Genomic DNA, 22,938 nt, shown 5'->3' with positions numbered 1-22,938 from the left:
AATACGGTAAACTGACGTGACATAAAAAATAATCAAATCATCAAATTGATTAGAAAGAGTATTGAAAATACATTGTTAAACACAAAACAATCTCTATATCAAAACTGATATGCCGCTGACTGAATCTATCAACAAATTATAAAAATCTCGCCTACTTTCACGCGCCTAAAATACAATAGCAATAAACTCACTCTACTCAACGCAATACTAAGTTTGAGCAACGTTTATAGGGAATACAACTTAGAGCATAATATTTTATGTATTGTCAACAATTCACAGGACCACATGTGTCATACATTTAGTCTAATAGATATAAAAAATTTAAGATATACATAGGATAGGAATAAATCTGATATCTAACGTGAGGGGAGGAAGACTGGCATGGTCTATCGTTGTCAATCCTGAAACGAAAATAACTCGGTATAAATAATAATGTGAGGGTGTACGAACGCAAGAACGCAATCAACAGGAATACACCAAACATTATTCAGAAAAAAAATTTGTAACTAGCCGTGTAAAAACCTAAATTTTTGAATTTCAAACTTCAAATTGCGCATGAGAGAGCGCGGAGAATCGCAAGGAATGGCAAAAATATATCTATGAGACATTATAACGTCAGCTGTCAAGTCGAATGATAATTGTGAATCGAGATTTTTAGGGCATACGCGGCGGGTCCTGCGTCCCGCGTTTAACGTCCGGAGCAGACACCTGTTCCATGCATCCGCGCAAGTTTTAACGGAAAGCAGCAGTGTGTTATGTATTATAATATTATTGTACTGAATAAGTGGGTTTCAGCCCATCACCTTCGTCGCAATAACAAGAGCGGTCTAATGACTCATTTGCGTGAGACATGGCGGGTGTTACCTTGCGGTGCGGCCGCCACTAAAGCCCGGTCCGTGAGCACGTAGAATTTTGTCCAATGACCCCTAGCTACCCATCCTTACCGCTCGCGCGTAATTATGTTGCTATCGCGCTCGCACACTCGCTGCGGGTGCCAGTCGCACAGTCGCGACAGCAATATAATTACGCGCGAGCGATAAGGATGGGTAGCTAGGGGTCATTGGACAAAATTCTACGTGCTCACGGACCAGACTATAGCTGGCGTGGCGCGCCTGCCACTTGAAGTCGACCTGCATGAGCCACTGCTGGCCGCGCGAGCGGTGCAGCGGCCTGCTACATGTGCGGTGACGCCGGAGCGTGTTACCTTGCGGTGCGGCCGCCACTAGCTGGCGTGGCGCGCCTGCCACTTGAAGTCGACCTGCATGAGCCACTGCTGGCCGCGCGAGCGGTCGCAGGGCCGCAGCACCGGCTTCCACACATCAGCGGCCTCCGGCTTGTCCAGGCACATGCCGGTGTTCGTGTGTTTTATCACACGAGTCTGGAAAAGGTAGGTTAGGTCCATTACGAAGTCGCTATTGAACTAAAATGTAGTTAGTTACTAAATCAATTAAAACATAGCTAAGATTTAAAGAAATATTTAGGGCGTATGCTAACGAGCTGGTTTCTATCCGGTTCGGAGCAGGCCGGCTCGTCGCTGGATCGGGTGGCAATCGCCTCCTCGGCGCGCGCTCTTTCGGTACCGGCCGTGCACCGGATAGAAACCGGCTCGTCAACACACGTCCTTACTTATCAATAGCCAACGTGCAACTATACTGAATAGTGTCACACAAAACACATTTTCCTCCCCCCTCTTTTCTCTCTTTCTCTGCTTTTTACAACAATGATTTGCAATGAGTGATGTCACCATACATAACAATTGAAGTTGAAGTAATTTGCTTCGTGCGCGAGCCTCTATGCTGTAAATATCGCAGTGTAATCTTTACCCTCCTATGCTGGATTTCTATATTCAATCCTAATCCAAATTAGACGGATTTGGATTGTCAACTGTCAAATTTTAATATGTTTTTGGCCAAAATATCTGCGGTTTTTGATGTGTCTACATTTTTATATTGTTTATAAGACTTTTAAACAATATTAAAGTGTAAATGCATCGAACATTTTGGAAATATAATCTAAAACTGAATTCAATTTGACAGTTGTAATCCGGATTTGGACAAGGATTGAATATAGGAAACGAGCGCTAGTAAGCTAGTAAAGCTCCCTTACCTTGGAGTCGTAGGTCCACTCCTGGTTGCCGCGCATGCCGTGGCAGCGGATGAGCTTGATGGGCCCGCGCGGGTGCGCCGCGTCCAAACAGTTGTCGTCCGACATGATCTGCTTGCGTTTCGTGTACGCAAACACCTGAAAAAGAGTGGGTAAAGCATGTTATTTACACTTCAAGTTTCAACCAAGGACCTGATAAAGGTAGCAGGGAGGCGCGGGATGCAGGCCGATACCACACGTGCGATGTAAGTCTTTGGGGGAGGCCTATGTTCAGCAGTGGACGTTCTGTGGCTGAAATTATAATGATGATGATAAAAGTGCTTCTCTGATTAATTTCGTTGCGGGTTCAGTGACAGTTTCAATTCCTACACTTGGCTTTTACTGGTTGAGTTTACAGGTCCAGGTTTCATTGGCGATCAAACTGTACATCCTGACTACACAGGTTTTTTAACGGTGAAAATAGGACCGTAACAAGTGGAGACGCCTGAGCCGAGCGTCTCTACTTGAGCATGCTTAGGCGAATGAGCAAGTGGATGGTGGTGGACAAAGCTCTATAAACTGCCATAATCATAGGTAAGTACGTGCCTATACATAATAATGATTATTGATTTTACCTGGTTGCCTCCCATTCCGTGGCAGTATCCCATACCCAAGGGCTGGCCTGCTTTGCCGCCGAGGGTGTCCAAACAGTTGGATGTATCCGCATTACGTATCTAGAAACACAAACGAAATCATATCAGTATGTGCAAGACCATCTTATAATGTAATGCTATTTTCTAATTAAATAACATAGATAAACAGAGACGGCGAGATTTTTAGCTTGTTAGAGAACTATCGATTTAACTCTCATGTAATGTCTAACGAAATGGAATTGTTTTCGAAAAAAAAATCCAGAAAGAAAAATACGTATAACGATTGAATGGTTTGTGCTAGTCACGTCAAAAGCATTCGATATCAACTGCGTTACAAAAAAAAAAATGAAGATTTTAGTTCTTGAAAGTTTCCTCCGGGGCGCTGTACAATCCGTCATACATTTATTGTCACTTTTTACGCAATCGATATCGAATGCGTTTGACGTAAACTCACACTACGCCTCCTGACCAACATAGCTTAGCTAGTGGTCTACAATCAGTTTTTCCACTCACCTCTCCCAAATAATAGTAATCCAATGGCATCTGGCTCTCCGGGTAGATGTTCTCCAGGTACCATCGGAAGCTCTTGCACTTGAGTCGCTCGCGTAATGCTCGCCGCTCGCTCACATCGCCAACCGGCACGTTTAGGGCGCCTGCGCATACGTACGGTACACTCACGGTTCAAGGGTAGTTGGATAGTGGACTTGAAATTTATAGGGACTTCTACTTCTTGAGAAACACATACATTATAGCTCTTTATATTGATTTATATTGTATTGTTATATCTTTGATTTGATACCAAATAAATATCTTTTCTTTCTTTCTTTCTTTCTTAGAAAACCTATCAAGTACTCAATTACTCAGCGTCAAGTTAGCAAAAAATACCTAGTTGCCTTATAAGTGTAAGACATCCCTCATACAAATTGGAAGCCAACCAAATTGGCCGACTAATGCCCGTTTTCACCATTAATCCCTAATATTTAAGTGAACCCTAATGAAAACAAAATTCCTGTTATGTGTTACCATATGGGTCACTCAAAAATTAGGATGTCTTAAAATGCAGAATCACACTTCACATTACTACGTTACGTGTGCGGAGCGTATTCATATGCCATATTTTGTTATAGTATGTGGCTTCTTCGCACTTTCATCCTTCAAATATACAAGTAAATTACAAGCTCTGCACGATCAGTGATGTGAATATACCTTTATCTATACTTAATAATTTATTCATATTATTATAATATCATTGTTATTGAAACAGTCGAAGCCAATTTTACTTTTATTCCAAGAATAACTTCATTGTAAAAACAAAATGCATCACATTTTTTATGCATAACAAGGCAGGTATTTGACCACAATCGCACCTGATGTTAAGTGGGATGCAGTCTAGGATGGTACATATCAACTGCGTTATCATTTTATGACTAGTGTTAAATTCGTAGAAATACTGTGTTAATATTTGCATTAAATATGAACAACAAACCTGTATTGACAAAAGCATGTATGTATGGGCCCAATGTAAATGATTGCGAATGATTATGTATCTACCGGGGTGTTATTACAGCTGAAAATATTTATATCGATAGTGTTAATATAATGTCCGTGCAGTATTATTATAATAGGCAGTTGCTTACGTCTTTTTCGCAAAATAATAACTACGTAAACTATTGGGTTAGTCAGACATAAACAAGTGTCATAGAGTAACCACCTGTAACTTACGGCTTGCTCTTTCTAGGCTAGACAAAACATGCACGTGCTTTCCTCGCTGTATGCAGTCTTATTGCAAGTAAGTAAGCACTAAAATAAGTTTACTTTTACACTGTTATTCAGTGAAAACGTGGTAAGCACGTGAATGTTTAACATAATAAAGCGACGTAAGTAAATCAACATGAAAAACACAAGTTGTAAATGGATTGCAATAATAAAATAGTTAAGACAGGCGTCATTACTAGCAGCTGTTGCAAGCCGTATGCTTCAGAAGGGTATATTCAAAACTTACCGGCCTGAAGTAATACATTTTTTTTTTACAAATACACAACAAACAAGGATTTTTCAAATTCAATTTAAAACACGTTAACATTACTTCGAAATAAAAATTTCAAGTCAATTCCATGCACATTATAAGAAACGATAAAACTGTGTGCCAGAAGAAATATCACCATGCCAAAAATTCAAATTCGTGCAAGCAAATATAAGAAAAAAATAATAAATCAACAAATAAAACATAATAAATACCGTTATGAACAATAATATCTTTTAAAAACCGATCATACCAGTTCTCTTTCTCTTCATCATCATCATCATAAGTAACTATAAGTAAATAAATAATTATGTTGAATGCTAGCATTTCATTACCTATACTTATCTTTGCGGAGGCCTCTCTTTATTGCACAAAAGTAATGAAATGTTATTCCATAATCAAGTAAAACTCGTTTGTCATATTTCTAAGTATACATCTAAGTAAAATGAGTGAAATTCAGGCCGATAAGTTTAGGTATTATTAATAAATAATAAGCATTAAAACTACCAATGTTAATTCCTACAGCACAGCCAATTCACTCCATTTGTTGTCGATCCCAACTTTGAATGAAATAAAATTCTTGAAATAAAGTAGGTATGTTACATTTCTACATACCTACTTGACATTTCGCAACTTGGACATTTTGCGACTTGGACATTTTTAAACTTTGACATTTTGCTATCACTTGACATTTTGCAAATTGGACCTCCTGAGACTAAACCTTTAGTGACCTTTCATAACAAGAAAAGGATGTCCCAAATAATACATCTTATATCAATCAGCGTTTACAACCTCAGAGTGAATTGGCCGTTACGACATGGACCTGGGTTAATATTGTAGTAGAAATGCTTCCACTCGTCCAGCCAGACCTCGGCGAGGCGCGCGTTGTTGTGGTTGACCACGCGCCCGGTGCCCCCCGGGAACGAATACGGCGTGGTCTTGCGGAACACGTGGCCCACGTGCGAGCACGGCGCGATCTCCAGTGTGCCCCCGCACATCCACACCTGACCTCCCAGCCGGTTAGTGACGTACCCACCGGTTCGCATTTCAAATTTTGTGTTCTTTTTTATGATTCTTTTGTTTTGGAACTCGAACTGACGTTTATTTTTTTTCTTATATGCCATGCATTGCTTGTAGCATGCTTTTTATATTTTGTGGCAATGAATCTTTTTTTTATTCAATTTTATAAATTGATGTTTACTTTTTTTATTATTTTATAGTGTCCTTATTATAGCTTGCCAATGCGATACAATAATCTGTGTGTATTTTATTTCCCAATTTAGTATCCGTCAGTGACTCAATTGGTATAATAGATAAATGAACCGGTGAATATTAGTTAACAACAATAATTAAACTGTTAAATAATATATTTTACAGTTTGATTATTGTTTAATGAGTGGGTTAAAAAGCACAAAATTTTAGTTGCAGTTAATGGATGACACACAATACATTTCAAATACGATTACATGATAATAAAATAAGTATCAATACATTATGTTATTTAGATTTCCCCTTAAAGTTAAAGTTAAGGACATATTCTGAACAAACATTTCGTTTATATTAATTCTATTAAGCCATGATAATAGACCAAGGACTGTGAGTTATTATTTATTATTAACTTAGTTTTTTATAAAATGTTCTAAATCAAATAATAGACTGAACTGAAACTGCAGTTTTTTTTTACTGCTGTTTGACACGAGTATGAGATATCTCACGTCTACCTTTTCTGTTTATCTTTATCACAGTCCTCAGTCTAGAAGGATTGCTGTGGTAAATATAAACTCGTTACATTTCGTTAACTTATCCCAATGTTCTCATCATTGCTTCTGCATTTAGAAGAAGCAAAAGAGCAAACAAGAAAAAACAAACGTAAAGAACAAAAGGAATAATTGACTAGAAGATACTTATTAAAATAAAACATAATAAAAACTTAGTGCCGCTTAAATAGATGTGATATTAGAATAAAAATAGTAAGAATAAGTAAAAAAGCGAAATGAATGGAACAATGAAATGAAAATGCATGCAAAGTGTATGAATGCAGCTGCAATGGCGTCATGTTAAAGCCTGTCTGCTTTTAGTCAAATTGTTAATGACACAAAAACTGTGTTACGATGTTAGTGTTAATTAATCCCAAGCCACAACAAAACTTTTTATTTAGCTTATGCTGCTATCATTTTAATGTAAACATCACGGATCGTAAGTTACTTTAGACGGAGTCTTTCTTTAGACGGAAAATATTGGAATATCACACTCGTTTTTATTTGAATCGGTAAAGTGACTTTTTTGCTATGGTATTTTAACTTTCTAATTCAGATATACAATTTGCATATTATCTGAATTCTGGTGCTCAATACTTGGTACAAACTCAAATTGTAGTTTTAAACAGTTGAATTTCAATATTTAGACGAATCTAAGTATGAATTCAATCTAAAAATGTCAGTTTACTGAATCAAATAAAAAACTTATGAGATTTACATTCAGTGTAACCCTAGTGTTGTGACCCTATTTACGACTCTCCATTAATGAAAACTCTTTTACAAACAAAAATGTTAGCAGCACAGCTGAGTTCGTCCGAACCTGGATTCATGGCATAATAGAACTGCCCCCACTCGTCCATCCAGACTTCGGCGACGCGGGCGGCATTATGCAACACGACGTTTTGTACGCCGCCGGGGAAGGAATACGGGGACTTGTCCCGGAACACGTGGCCCACGTGCGAGCACGGGACGATCTCCAGCCGCCCGCCGCACTGCCACACCTTTGTATAGCAAGGTTAGTGGGACGTCATCATCATCTCCATTAATATTAATCATCACCTGGATTTAGAAGTCCGTTGGCACAGGCCTCGTATGGATATAGGACACAGGCCTCACATAAGCCTGTTCAATGGAACAGTAATATCGGGAATGCCCGATAACATTATCAATAGCATTCTTTAAATATTTCCACTCAATAGGAATATTTTGGATCTTTTCTGGAAGGGACACGCCCTTTTAGTGAGAGGACTCTTTCGTATTTTTTTTTTGTTGATTTTCGCTCGTGGGGGACAAGTGGAATAACCATAATTTACAACGGGAGAAAGTCTATCACTTTGCGACTTGAATCAAACTGACCGTAATGCGAAATCATTCCATACATTGGAATAGAAAGAAAGTGTTGCCGTTCCAATGGAGCCATGGCTGCTAGTGTTACAGCAGACTTGGAACCTTACAACTCGCATTGCAGAACATAATCAATCAAAATAGAACTCAAACACAAAAGCACAAGACACATTACCCGGAAGCTCATCTCGAGGTTCTCGCCGCCCCAAATATCCATGCCCTCGTCGTAAGATCCGATCTTGTAGAAGTAGTCCCGATCTATGGCGAACAGTCCGCCGGCCATTGTGGGTGTCCGTAGCGGCGCCGTGCGATCTCCACCGCGACGGCCCATCTCTCTTTCTGGCACACGGTACCTAAAAAGACATTACAATAAAGTTACAGTTAGAAGTATGATAAAGAAAGAAAGAAAGAAAGAAAGAAAGATACATTTATTACAATGGACATCACACAAATACAGGCAATTACATAGACATGACAGTGGCACATAATAATAAAAGAAGAAAAAATAAAAACAAGAGTAAACTGAGCAGTGCCACCCATTCACCAACAAGATGCCCACTGCAACGGGACCCCACTCAGCATATGCCGTGGCCCACGGTGACGAAGGCCACGGTGCTGGTTTTCAGTGTGCCCCATGCCGAGTGAGGGTCACGGACCATTGGTAAAATAAAAAATAAAATAGCTGCATAAAATTGTCTAGATAAACATAGATAAATAGTAATATTAGTGCACAGATAAATACAAAAGGCGGGAAATCGGTAAGGATGATATGACTACGTTTATTAAGAATACTAATGAAAAGAATACTAATAAAAAGATAAAACTGTTTGTATAGGTGTGTGTGTAGTAATTGTGTTAATGTGTAATATTCGTAAAGCGTGACATTGTTACGCGTTGTTGAGTGTCTCAAGATAGCCAGTTCCTCCGTGGTTGAGGATTCCGGGTGAAGCTCGCTTCCACCTTAGGCCTGATCGTCACTTACCATCAGGTGAGATACAGGCCAAGAGCTTCCTCGTTGTGGATAATAAAAAAAAAGTTTATCTGTTGCAATATCAACATAAAAATTAACTTTCCAGAATGCGGGGTCTAAACAGACCAATACCTCTAGTACGAAAAACTTTCGAGTTCGTTTCGTTGCGTATTCAAAGTGTCATCGAAAAATTTTGTATGAAAAATTAAACAGCGCCCCCTAGGGCGGCTATAATATAGGGGGCGCTGTTTAATTTTTCATACAAAATTTTTCGATGACACTTTGAATACGCAACGAAACGAACTCGAAAGTTTTTCCTACTAGAGGTACTGGTACATAACAGGGTTTCAACTTTGCCGAATTTTTCAATAGATTTTGATCTTAATGTCTCTATTATAATTCAATTAAGAATTCAGTTTGGAAAGTTGAGATGCGGGCACCTAGTATACTTTATTACCCGACTACGGCAAAGCAAAAGGAGGGTTATGATTTTGACAGGCTATGTATGTATGTATGTATGTATGTATGTTCATCTGTTCCCTCGTAATTTATGTTTCCATTTGTCTCGAGTCAAATATTGTTCATGGACAAGAATCCGACTGCAATAAGAAATTATACGATAGCAAAAGATAATCACGTTACGTACGTTTTTAATGAGACAATAGATGACAATTAGGCATATTAACACCAATCAACTGACATGCTTTATAAGTTGTCATGGAGTTTCTCTGAAGAATTCGTATGTTGAGTGGTTTATGATGTCACTATTATAACATTTGAAGTCAATTCAAAAACTATATTGATTTTTTAACACCATAATATTAAAGAATATTTTACAATAAATTCGATGTAATCAAAGGTTAACGCTAGAATGGAGGTGAATGGATTCACAATCTCCCACAGCTTAAGCACGACGACAAAAGAAATTAATTAGCTTTGAAAGTACGGTAAAACATCGATTGGATATGCATTACTTTAAACAAGCCAACGTACTGGTTCTGATAACTTAAAATGGCACGAGTTTTATAACTTCATAATTTCACGTCACTAAATTGATTAAAACGCTGCGTGTAAAAAATATTTATTTATTTATTTACTTGTCACATGCTGGCATGTATGCAGCTTTATATTTATAAATAAATTATATATATAAAATATAAAATTCCCAATTTCAAAACACTTGTTTTAAACTGGAAAATTCCAAACTAGTATTTCATAACTTATGTTACAAGATAAAAACATACATTAATGTAGCAAGTTTCAGCTTTCTAGGTGCTGTAGTTTGGGCTAAGCGTCGTTAAAACGATTTATTGTCTTGTTTAGATTGTTTTTCATTTATTAACCAACTAGCTTTTACCCGCGGCTTCACCCGCGTGAAATTTAGTTTGTCACAGATCGTCAAATTATAGCCTATATGTTATTCTGGGTTATAAACAATAATACTGTAAAGTTTCATCTAAATCCGTTCTGTAGTTTTTGCGTGAAAGAGTAATAAACATCCAGACATCCAAACTTTCGCACTAATATTATAATTAGTAAGTAAGATGGAATTACACTTTTGTCTTTTATAAATAAATTATTTCTATTGGAAAAGGAAAACACATTGAAAATAATGTTACGAATCACCATCTCACAGGATAAATGATTAAGGTTCTCATATTCGTTATTCTCTCAAATCTAGCTCTTATCAACAAAAATACGAATCCATTACGTTTGTTATCAAAGCGTTCGCGTATACAACGCGTTAATTACCAAGTTACGGTGCGAGCGAACACAATGGGACGCGGTTGGCAGTTGGTACGCTAGCAAAGCAAGCCTAGTTTACATTAGACTATGCCAATTTAACTCTGTCAATTGACATTGACGCCCGTTTTATAACTTAAAGATAAATTAAATTTCAAAATACGAAAAGACGTAGTCTACAGGGTGTTTGGTAAATGGGTATATGAGCCGACACTAGCCCATGTTAACATGGGCATATAAATGATATGGTGAAGTCAGAAATTTGATATCATCATTTTATTTTTTTAAATTTTCATACAAAATAAATTTTATAAATTCCGATTTGTATAAAAATTAAAATAGTTAAAATGAAGATATCAATTTTCTGACTTCACCATACCATTTATATGCCCATGTTAACATGGGCTATTGTCGGCTCATATACCCATTTACCAAACACCCTGTATATTACCTTAGCTCGATTTAAGAATCGAATTAATAAGCTCCGTATTAATTTATCAAAATCGGATGAATAGCTGTAAGATAAAAATGTAATGTAATTTTAATATTGCAGAACTTTATAAAGAACTCGATATAAGAGTTTCTTACGTTGCTCCTTCTCAACACTAACCCACATTATTTTTCAAAAACAGTGATAAATGGTGAAAAAAAGGTGATAAGATCTAAGTAAGATCACGTAACAAGCTACTGTCAAAATTATTTTGTAATAGAGATAAAGCAAAAGAACTTAATATTGATAAATGTTTGAACAACAATAAGATTTAAAATCAAAACCAGATTTATCGTAAGTTTTTTATCTCATATTATCAAATATCCGTCTGTAAAACTAGACGAATAAAATAAAATACCTATACCTTGTTACCACTTAGTAAAAAAGTAATCGGTGTCCTGAGTACACAGCTCTACAAATCAATTTTGCGTGCAATAAAGTTACGTCAATATTTTATACCTAAAGTATATAAATGTTGCAAAAATTCACGACAAAAAGGATAATAAACTTTTTATCTTACCATCTAAAGTTCAATTTCCAGTTGAACCCGCCCCATGTCATGTCCGAAGCCTGAATGTACTCGAAGGTGGTATCCGATATGACGTCGATGATCGGACACACGACCGTGCTTCTGTCCTCCACGATACGGGCAAGGAGCGGTTCGAGCCAGCCCTCTGAAAATTGTACACAAATACAAATAACACGTTTAATAATAAAAAGCATCAACTCAAAAAAAAATTTTCGATTTTGTATCTTAGGTCGTGTTATGAAAAGAAGTAAAAAAAATAGTTTTTTTGAGTTATAGTTCTTGCAACTCACGAAGGCAAGTGAGCTTTACTTGTGTGTGCACGTGTGTGTACATGCACATAACGATAGTGTACGTCTATAAAAACTTGAAAAACGAACAGTAGCGAACCACCACACATGTAAAGCTCACTCGCCTTCGTGAATTGCAACAACTATAATACGTTATTATAAGTGTGAAATCCTAAATTCAAAAACAGACATAAGACGTACATAGTTAGGGTCACTAACCACAAGAATAAACATTTAAGATATTCATAAAATCAATATATCAATAAAATTGACATTATCTTTACAATACAAAGTATTGACATTGATGAGCAATAAAAGACAGTTTAATTCATAAACAAATTAAATTCGAAATGTTTGTTGTACGAATCGCTGATAAATGTAAATCATTCGTATTTGAATAATATCTGTTCATTTATTGATTACCGAGTGCAAAAACAAATGAACTAAAAGAAACAAAATGTGTAATTACTATATTTATTCACATTAGTCATGCCATAAAAGTAAGTTTAAGGTATAGCATGCCTGTTTGTATGTAATTACATATTTACGACACGCTATGACGTTAACGGTAAGTCACGCAAAGTTATAAAGAATTTAAACTTTTTAGCAGTTCCTACGATGTAGTCGTCATAGTAGGCAATAACGTAAACACTGTTTGCTTGACGTACGAGTACTTGGACATGCAATATAGTACCAAACATCCAAATACAATAGGAAGGTTTTTTGCTGTCTAATTAATGTTTACAATGCACAAGTAACGTCAATCGTTGATTTTTATAGAAAGGGTTACCAACACTACGATGTTCTGCAATAATATTAGTGGACGGAGCCCTAATATATTAATAAGCAGTCTAACTCTAAACATTGTTAGGTGTTGTCATTCAGGAGAAAATATTGTATTAATTTGTCCATCCTTGACAAGTGGGAAATTATTTTCCCCGTATTTGATTCGTTCGTTCTCTGTTTTCCGTAATATATCTACATTTACGTCACTTTATTGCTTAGTGCTTTCAAAATGAACTAACCGATTCGTTATACATTTCAAATAAAATAAATAAACAAGGATTTCACACAAAACTTGTTACTGTTTTATTGAACTAGATTAAAGAGTTACTTGAAAAAGTAAGGCTATATTGGCTTTGTTTCGGTGGTTCATAGTCGTGCAATACATTATTTAACGTCAATCGTCAGTTTCCTTTCGTAATTCATTGACTAATTAATTGGTTTTAATGAGATTAAAAACTTGTTTTAAAGCGGATATCATTAATTTGTTCAATGTTTTTTAAATTAGCTAGCAACCCTTACATTATCAGGCAAGACCCCATATCATGTGACATATACAAAAAACAGCACATTCAATTATGTTTTAAAATTGGTATAAGTTTAGCAACTTAAATGCAAAATAAGTAAAGAATAGTTAAGAAGTATACTGAAACATTTAAAACTTGCGTGGATTTTTATCACACTATTTGTGCTATTTTTGACATTTGACAAATTCTATCAGCATTTCTATTTCGACTAACGCGACTAATCCCACCTCTCATTTCCAAAGCTGCAACTCCTGAATGGCCAAGATCTACAGCTTGACCGCCAATAAAGACACAACCAATGAAGGACAAGTTTGTCCCGAAGGAAAATTGAACTGTCAACGAAATCACTTAGAAGAACATAGGGTAGAGACCCCGGTTGTGGCCACCGCCGGCTCAAAAATACTGTAATACATATTTTTTTTAAATTAGTAAAAATTTTCAGTCACGAAAATCGGTGCAATGATGACCAAAACCGGTACTTCTACCCTAGGAAGAGTTCAAACTATTCCGACTATACCTGTACATTCACAATGCGCATCGAGGAACGTGATGACATCTCCTTTGACGTGTTTAGCGCCCAGTAGTCGCGCCCGGATAAGCCCGGACCGGTTCTCCGTACGGAATAACCGGGTCGGCACCGGCAGTGTCTTTATGTAGTCCTCCAACTTCTTGCCCAGGTGTTCTGCAAAAAAGACTAGGTTTAGGGAACAACAAAGCAATTGGTTCAATCAGATGCCGTTCACTGCTGGACAAAGGATTTCCACAAAGATCGCTCGAATCCAGGTGCTTCCTGCGACCTTTACTAGATCGTAGAGCAATGCAATATCTTCAAAATAAATAGGAATTTAATCTAATCTAATCATGCCATTTAGTATACGCTAATTTAACTTTGACTAGAGAGTCAAATCGAAAATAGCTTTGTGGCCAAGTGAAAGTAATGAACCGATATCAAATAGAAATAGTCGATGTCACATTTTGACCTTTTCAAGTGACATTGACGAGGTCATGAACCCAAACACATGGGTTTTTGGCGGTAAAAAAGAAAAAAGTATTAATAAAGTAATAAATCCATTTCAGCAATTCTCGAAGGGTTAAAAGTAGTTTAAAAGATAAGTTGTACAATTTACAATATTAATTAAAAACCAAACAAAATTATTATCGATCCCAGCCGGTAAAGTGATTCAATTTTAAACCATTTTCTTTACATATTTAATGAATAAACATGTCTATTTTTAGTCTTAATAATTGTGTTATTGTTATTGTAAAATGTTGCATTTATCATTTACACAGTAGGTGCAAAACAAATACTTATTTACACTGAATATTATTGATTATGGAAACTACTTTCCAAATATTTACGACTGGAAGTTTCAAATAGTACACAGGTTAATTCTTAGCAATTTTGTAATTTTCAATTGGTACAATTTGCATTCAGCTAGTCAAGACGGTAATCTACGCCTCGACCTTATGACATATGACTAATTCTGCTATCACAGTGAGTGCGTGCAGTTAAGGACATGAGATACGGCATGAGAATAACCCAGTGAGTTCAATACCGATTTCAAGTTATTGAAACGCGTAATGTTTAAACGAGCCGCACAAATCGGTTTACAGTTAGTTTTCCAGCTTCTAATAAAACAGCGCACGTGCGTAGTGTAAGTAGATTAACATTGTTAACACGTTTGTATATGTATTGGAACGTAACAACCATTTTGAATGTTTATTTTTAGAACTTGTAACTAGTAGCTCTCAATGATGGATGTGTTGACATCCGACATTCTAAATTTGTTCCAGTCTAATCGCAGTAGAGAACCATTGTGCATTTATACAAATGCTATACACTTTATATTAATTGTATTCATTAAAAAAATATAAAAAAGATCAACACGTTTTTAATAAACATTACATTAATTTTAAAAGCCTTGACACGAGCGACGCAAGCGTGAATAATTGATTTTTGTCTTGATACGCGAATGGTTGGTTAATAAATTATGAAGTTACATAAATCATTACCATAAACTAGTGTCGATAAATCGGACATAAGGATAGTATGTAGTTAAGGGAATTAACTTTTAAATTATCATAAAAAAGGGAGACTAAAGAAGTTGAGATGGGATTCTAAAGTACAAATAAAAATACAATAATATAGTCTAAACTCTAAGCAAACCGGGACACATTTTAGGACATTGGAAAGTTCCACTGCGGCATCTTATGTGTGTTTCTTATGTGCATGACTCCTGTGAGTCTAGACAAAGTGCACATTACAATCGCAACCTAGTCGGAAAATGGTCGAAAGGCCTACTTTTGTTTGGAGTTATGACGGATTCGTTTTTCGATTCGATCAAAACGTGCAACTTGTCTAGGGGGGCTGAACTGCTGAACTGAACAAATGCTTAAATATTAAGTTACCTTTTTCACTAGCGTCGTCCACAAGGATGATTTCCTTCAGCAAGGGTCGGGGCGACCGGTTAATTGTGCTCCAAATGGTTCGGATCAGCGTCGTCCACGCTTCGTTGTGGAACACGATCACAACACTCGTACTCGGCAGCAACTCTGGATAATGTTTGTCTTTACACCTGGGAAAAATTGTTTATGGTCAGTGCCGGATTAACTCGCACATTAAGCAATTGCTTAGGGTATCATGTCTTAGGGGGCACCAATAAGAGCACTAAAAAAATTGCTAGCACATAAAAACTATTTACGGCGAATTCAAAACCCGTAGTCGCAAGTCGCATTTGAAAGAAAGAAAAAGTTTTATTCGTAGGTTACGAGGCGGGGGCACACAGGCAATGATTGCTTATTAGTATCAAAGTCTTAATCCGGCACTGTTTGTTAAGCCCTTCTCGTGGGAAAATAGGAAGATGTCAGTCCCTATTTGCAGCCTAATCGCTCCCATAGATTAATTGAAGTCCGAGTAGTATTAAAAAAAACTTTTTGTAAGCAATTACGTACATGCTTGACCTCAAACCACGCTTGTTTACAATCAGGCAGGAGGTCACTTCTGAGGAATAGAGGGGGAATGCATTAGCTGAGAGATGAGTCAACTTTTTTTCCACTATTTATTACCTACGTATGTCATGCACGATGGGTATCTAAGCGGGAAATTTATATTAAAGAGGTGGTCAGTCCGCGTTTCGTTGTCCAATGGAGAAATGGGGTAGGTAGGTGAACTTCTAACTGGATCTATTCAGAAGTCAAAGTCAAAAATTCTTTATTCGTATTATACGGACTATTAATTAGTGCTTACAAATTGTCAAATATTAAAAAAAAGGAATAAATAAGAATCATCAGAATATTTATAATTAGGTCACACCACATGCAATAACACAATCTCTTATAAACAGTCACTATCGACTGTTTATTATTTAATCTTGTTCACAAATCGTGAAACATTTATCAGTAGGTATTGGTCATTTATAATTTTTCGGTTTTCATCGAGCGAAAAATTAATGATGTTAAAGACAATCATTATAATTCGTTCGTTCGTTTCAGCCGAAAGACGTCCACTGCTGGACAAAGGCCTCTCCCAAGGATTTCCACAAAGACCAATTGAGAATGTTACTAGGTATGCAAAATCACTTGAAACCTATGTTACAGTTAAGCTTTTACATTTACAAATACATTAGTTTTTATTTCATTCAAAAATACCCAGTAGTTATGATTTTATAGGCATTCAAAGTTCGCTTAAATATTTAATCCCGCCAACGGTCACGTGACCCCGTGTGACGTACATTCACAGCGTCCGCTCACTAGAAAACGGATATAAACATACTTAAATATATTTTTTTTTGTAAATACAAACTTATTATACATATTAACACCCAGACCCATCACAGAAATTAAAATTGAACCAAACCCAAACTTGATGCGATTGTGTCGTTTTATTGCGAATTACCTTCCAGCTCCATCATTAGACCCCGATTACTATATAGAATTAAAATACTCATCAATACAAAACGAACGAGCCCAAACTCGATGCATTTAAGTCGTTTTATTATAGAGTTCCTATGGCCACCTTCCAGCTCCATCATCAGATCAGCTCCATGTCATCATAATATTGCATGGTCATCCAAATCACATGTGTTTGCGAAATTTCAGCTTAATCGGTTGCCTGGAAGTGGGTCTTAATTCAGTTTGCAAGATTCCACCCATACAAATATGAGCCAGTCGTTGTAATATGACGTCACGCGCATAAAATGGCGGGCCGGCCGCCGCCCGCACTTTTAAAATTCAATATCTTGGAAACTAATTAACGTATCGAAATAATTATTTCACGTGTATTTTTTATTTTTAACAGAGAATACAGAAAGCTAAAAAACAAAATTAGTGAACATTCTTCATTATAATTCATACGAACATAAGTCTTCTTTTAGGAATTTTCAGTAGTTATTTGACGAGTAATAATGTAAGTGTGTCGCGTTTGCCGCTTGACTTCCTGGCGCGCAGTTACGAAAAACTATTTCGTTTTGCTCGACTAGCCACCACTAGCAAGGTTACATACATATTCATGTATTTTATTATCTTTATAATTTCATTGGGATGTGTGCATGGAAATCTCAAGTTTTTGTTGGTAGTGAGTATAAAAGTCTACTACAGTAATGTATGGAAATAGTGCACTGGTTTGGCCTTCTCATCTTTTTCACTTTGTCTCAGCTGGCTATAAAATGCTACTCCGACAAACGTTACTTCAACATTTCGTTACTCCGACACTTCTGAATATCGACATGACTTTACTTCGACACTACACTACTTACACAAAGGCGAATATCCTTTGTCGGAGTAGTGTAGTGTCGAAGTAACGTTTGTTGGAGTAGCATTTTATAGCCGTCTCAGCTACCTTGTGATGCTAAAAGCACATAATCATCTTTCAGAAAATGTTACTCTTGAGTCTGATACACTGGGTTCTATTCTCAGAAGGGACATAGAGTGAAACGTATGTTTTGAATGTGATTGTTCGAAAGGAAAGATGAAAAATACGCATAATAGAAGAAATATTACTGTTTTGGTAATATATTACGGTAATGGTAACAATAACGAAGGTAATAAAACATAATCAAATTACGATTTATATGAACAAACGGTTGGCAGCGGTGAATAATGAAGGTTCATAAAGAGTATAAAAGACTGAATCAATTTATTTAGGAAATAAATTTCATCGATTGGCTCGTTTCTCGCAGCAATCGCTCGGATAGTCGTTATGTTTTACAAACACTCGAATTGACCATGAAACTGCATATAATGGCGAGCCTATAATAGTTCGTACTGTATAACTAACCACGGCAGAACTAACGTTCATAACCGGTTTTATGGCACTTTCTAAATGATTTATGTACGCTATTAATGCTAACTTTATTGGAAATAACTCTAATAATGCGTAATGTACGAGATGTTGTAGTTGTAGACAAATTAAGATAAATGTAAATAGTAAATCTATTCATGTATTATGAATAAAAATACTTATATACTTGCATTGTATACGTTTAGTTACTAATATGTGTGTCTCTAATTTTTATCTGTAATATACTCGTAGTTAGTTTTAGTATCTGGATAATGTTAGTGATTGAGCTTAGAATTTTCTTTCAATATAAATTAAACCCAATATTCGTACTGCAACTCAGGATAAAGTTTGGTGTTTGTAAAAATATCGAATCACAAAGTTACCGGCCGCAAACAAAAGATGCACGCTTTTATAATCTAAAAACTGGGCTGAAACAAGATAAATATCCTTTCTAATGAAATTTTCTACGAGTTGACCTCGGTATTCTAATAAAGAGCAGCGGTTTATGCCTTAATAGCTCAGGCGTGGGATGACGGAATCGATCCGCATACATATTAAACGTTTCCGAATTCATAAACCGCACCAAAACCATTACCATCGTACAAAGCAAATGAACAGTTTAATAGTCTATCTGACTCTACACGTATGCATAATTTATCTCATACAACTTCATTACCAGTGTGATTATTTATAAGGCAGATGTTGCCCCATTTGGTGCAGGCAATTTTGACTCTTAGTGGCATGAAATTAGGGATAAAACACAAATAGCTTTATGACTGGACCTGAAATTAATATAGATTGTTGCCCATGTTTGAGACTGGTTTATTAATAATGTAGTGATTTGTTGTCCAGTAAGGTGGATTAAATAAATAAATTAGATTGAATAAAATCATAATTTTTCACTTACTTTTCAAATCTTACATCAGTCAGGGATCGGTTGAGCGAGATCATGTCACTCGCCAACAAATTGAACTGGTTTTCTTGGAACTTATCTAACATAAGTTTTTCTTGCTCTATTGGAATGTTTACAGCTTTGCCTGGAATACAAGAGTGCTGTTAAAATCTAGAATTAAAACAATAAACAAATTATAATGGTGTGCAAGAATAGAATTAAGTTTCATTATTCTAAAGCTTATTTAAAAAGAAAGTATAGTTGTGCAAATGGCAGAACTCAAGTAAATAAATGCAAATGAAAGTGTCCTACATTCATAGCTGCAGCTATGTAAAATATTTTACTATTAAAATGATGAATGAGCATTGTTTTTCTATGAACTCATTGAACGAACATAGTTTTATAGACCATATAGACCATCCTTAGTAAGGTAATAAATAGTTTACGATGGCGTTAACGTAAAATTGTTTAGTTTAGCATACGATACTACACAATGGCGATTACACTGCCTGCACTCATTGTTATTGTTGGCACCTACACAAATACAACAATGAATTCTCATTAGACACAGTCATGACACTTAGCTAATACGAAAAGCAGGTGAACTAATAAACTAGTAACTGGATTTAAATAGCTAATTTGATTTTTGATTTGATTTGAATCCCATAAGAAGGTGCAATAGTATGGAAGATTTTAACTGTTTGAGAGGTATTCAGGCGAGATATGGAGGGACACGTTGAGGAATATGACGCTAAAAAAATACGTAAAAGTTTGAAATAAATAATAAATAAACAATATCGCAAGTTCGTTGCTCTGGGAGTCCCCTGTTCCGTTATCAAGATCTATAAAGTATATTGTGTCGTAAAATATAACAAGCATTTTGCGAAACAACCACACTAAGTAATACACTTCAATTTTAGGCATAGATTTAAGCCTTTAATTTTAATATTTCGACTACATAAAGGGCATAATCTATGCTCGATTTAAAAGCAATTTTAGCTAATTTCAATTTGAACTATTTAGCCGTTTTGTAAAGCGGCCTTAGACGTTGCAGCGTCACGTAGATTAAGCGCTGCGCGTCACTTTTGTGGTCATATTAGTGCTGTATAAAAGAGTTATAAGATTATCTCATACCCATCTCTCCAGGGGACGATCCTTGCGGTTGAATTGGCGGCACAGGCTGCCACCTATTGAGCCGGGACTTGGGATAAGGTGGCAACAACAGCCCGTCTTCCCCGACATCTTGCTCGAGTTCGTTTTCCTCTAAATTCGTGTCGTCGTCATCTATTTCACGCTGCAGTGCAGCTGCTATTGCCGCTTTTTTACCTCTGTACTCTTCATGTGTCTGATAAGAGAATTTACTTGTTTTGAAAGTGCTTTTTGAAAGTATAATTGCAATATTTGCAATAAATAAATTACTTATGAATCTTATTTATTAATTTATAGCTTTTTAAGTAAAGGTAATTCTATACAGGCTTAGATTATTAATCTATGTATATGTTACAGTCAAAACTCATAATCGGTCAAAAACACTTTTGACTGCAAAAATCAGTCAAAAGTGGTTTTGACTAATGCCCTTGGTCAATATCACTTTTGACTGATTTTTCCAGTCAAAAGTGGTTTTTTATTATTTTTGACTGTAACATATACAGGTGTTTACTTCACAGTCAATTTATTAATGTTTCAAGTGTATGAACTCTTTGCAGTAAACAACTTAAGAATTTAGCATTACATGTAGTTACATAAAATTTAAATAATTTACTGTTAATTAATTAGAGTTACCAAAGTTAATAATGTATGCTATTGTGAATATAATTGATTTATTAAGAAAGTATTTTTCATTATAATAATATTATTGATAGGGAAATTAGTGACCAATATCTATTATTATTCATTTTGTCATACAGACACATGCTAGAATATCTAATTTGGTTTCAAAACAATGTGCATAATGATTGGGTTATTCAACTCTTACAAAATTAATTTAATTCCTCAGCATTTTTTGCATACAATATGACTAAGCAAAGCTGTCAATTTGAATCACAAACTTGTTAGAAATACCAAACTTTCACTTTTCATGCTTTGGTAACACTAAATAGATTTCAAAGAGGACTCTATGACTAAATTAGATGTTATTTGATAATAAAAATGTGTATACCATCATTTACAGATAATAATGTGGCTTTATCACAGAAACATTAATCTAATAATGATAAAATACATTATTATAAAATGTTTCATAGGAATATCAACCTTGATCAGAAATCACTAAAATTATCTAGCTTGGTCATTAGCAGATATTAATAAAATATATTGTACATTTCTCTGTTATTATTTATTTTATGTGATCACTGTTTTCTACTAAATATGTATTGTGCTGCATGGATAAAATACTTATTAAAATACCTATTTTTCATAATGTAATATAATGTTGGGCCCACAAAAAACTTAGGTACTATTAGAAAAAGTTTCTAAGTAATTAACTACATAATTTTGTAAGTTTTCAGGAAAAAATACTCCAAAATTAAATGATATTAGGATCCAATGTTTGGTTTCTACTTCCTGTTATATAAATCAGCAATACAAACACCAGCCTTACCAATTAGGTAAGAAGCATACACAAATTAAACCAAAACAGAATCAAAAATATACTATCAATATTTTAAAAATATACAAGTAAAACTTAGGATAGTAGGACAAAGTTACAGATTATAATATTGAGTTTATTGTTTTTTTTAGCTTTATGATTATAGAATTGTAGGAATAGAGATAGTGGTAAGTTCTAAGATTTTGTATGATAAACATTTTCATCACATTAAGAATTTAGTAATTCTGATATATTAATGATTTCTGGGTACCTTGACGATGATTTCGCTGGATTTTTTGTTGCACCCGTCGCCGAAGCAGTCGGAGTACATCGCCAAGAGCGCGACATCCACCAACAGCCACACCAGTGACGTGAGTAAGATTATGCGGCATGTGTGTATCCTTATCTTACTTCTGAACATTTTAACAGCCTCCGTCAGGCTTCACTGCCACATGACAACCTAAGAAACAAATTACAACCACCCCGATCACCTGCAAATAGGTGAATGGTTAGCATCTACAGATGTAGGTAGACAACAAGTTTGAAGTAAGTCCACGCTAAGTAAACTGAACTAACAACAACAGTTGGCACTCGACAAACACGACGATATATTATTCCAAGCACACTCCAACAAGACACTTTTAAGTAGGTTTCCGGATCTTGTGGATATTATAGAACGTTTAAAATAGCACTAAGAAGCTAATAGCTTGTCAAACATCTCGTAAAAAATACATTACAATCGGTATGGAACTTACGCACAACTTAAAGTATTTTCTACAGTGGCTTTTAGTTTCTTTAAATAATTACAAATGTGTTCTGGGCTTATACTTTATAATAAATTAATAACTTCGGTCGACGACATCGACATTGTACGACACTCGCCAAATGTCGAAAAACGTATACGTCAAATGTCAAACGCCAACTTTCAATAAGTACGGTCCAACAAAAGATTTAGCTTATTAACACAATCATAATGATCATTATAATATTTTT

General features: G+C 35.7%; 1 protein-coding gene across 4 annotated transcripts; it reads right to left on the bottom strand.

Annotated features, from left to right (window-relative positions):
- Positions 1-81: 81 nt before the first annotated feature.
- On the bottom strand, positions 82-22,848 carry LOC135078912 (polypeptide N-acetylgalactosaminyltransferase 5). 4 transcript variants are annotated; one of them, XM_063973487.1, is made up of 14 exons: positions 22,701-22,848; positions 22,217-22,436; positions 20,493-20,703; positions 19,374-19,503; positions 15,598-15,764; positions 13,706-13,870; positions 11,583-11,736; positions 8,035-8,212; positions 7,336-7,516; positions 3,249-3,388; positions 2,718-2,816; positions 2,107-2,241; positions 1,205-1,378; positions 82-401 (listed from the first exon to the last, which is right to left on the bottom strand). In XM_063973487.1, the coding sequence occupies exons 2-13, from the start codon at positions 22,364-22,366 to the stop codon at positions 1,223-1,225; spliced, it is 1,866 nt and encodes a 621-aa protein (XP_063829557.1). In that variant the 5' UTR covers positions 22,367-22,436; positions 22,701-22,848; the 3' UTR covers positions 82-401; positions 1,205-1,222. The 4 variants fall into 4 exon arrangements, with proteins under 4 accessions (XP_063829557.1, XP_063829560.1, XP_063829558.1 ...); XM_063973490.1 differs by lacking the exon at positions 7,336-7,516 and adding an exon at positions 5,582-5,762; XM_063973488.1 differs by having other exon boundaries at positions 22,705-22,848.
- Positions 22,849-22,938: the final 90 nt, after the last annotated feature.

Source organism: Ostrinia nubilalis, chromosome 15 (assembly GCF_963855985.1).
Source record: "Ostrinia nubilalis chromosome 15, ilOstNubi1.1, whole genome shotgun sequence".
In the NCBI taxonomy this organism is placed as follows: Eukaryota; Metazoa; Arthropoda; class Insecta; order Lepidoptera; family Crambidae; genus Ostrinia; species Ostrinia nubilalis.
The sequence above is the reverse complement of the archived record's forward strand: the minus strand, read 5'-3'. Positions and strand labels throughout refer to the sequence as shown.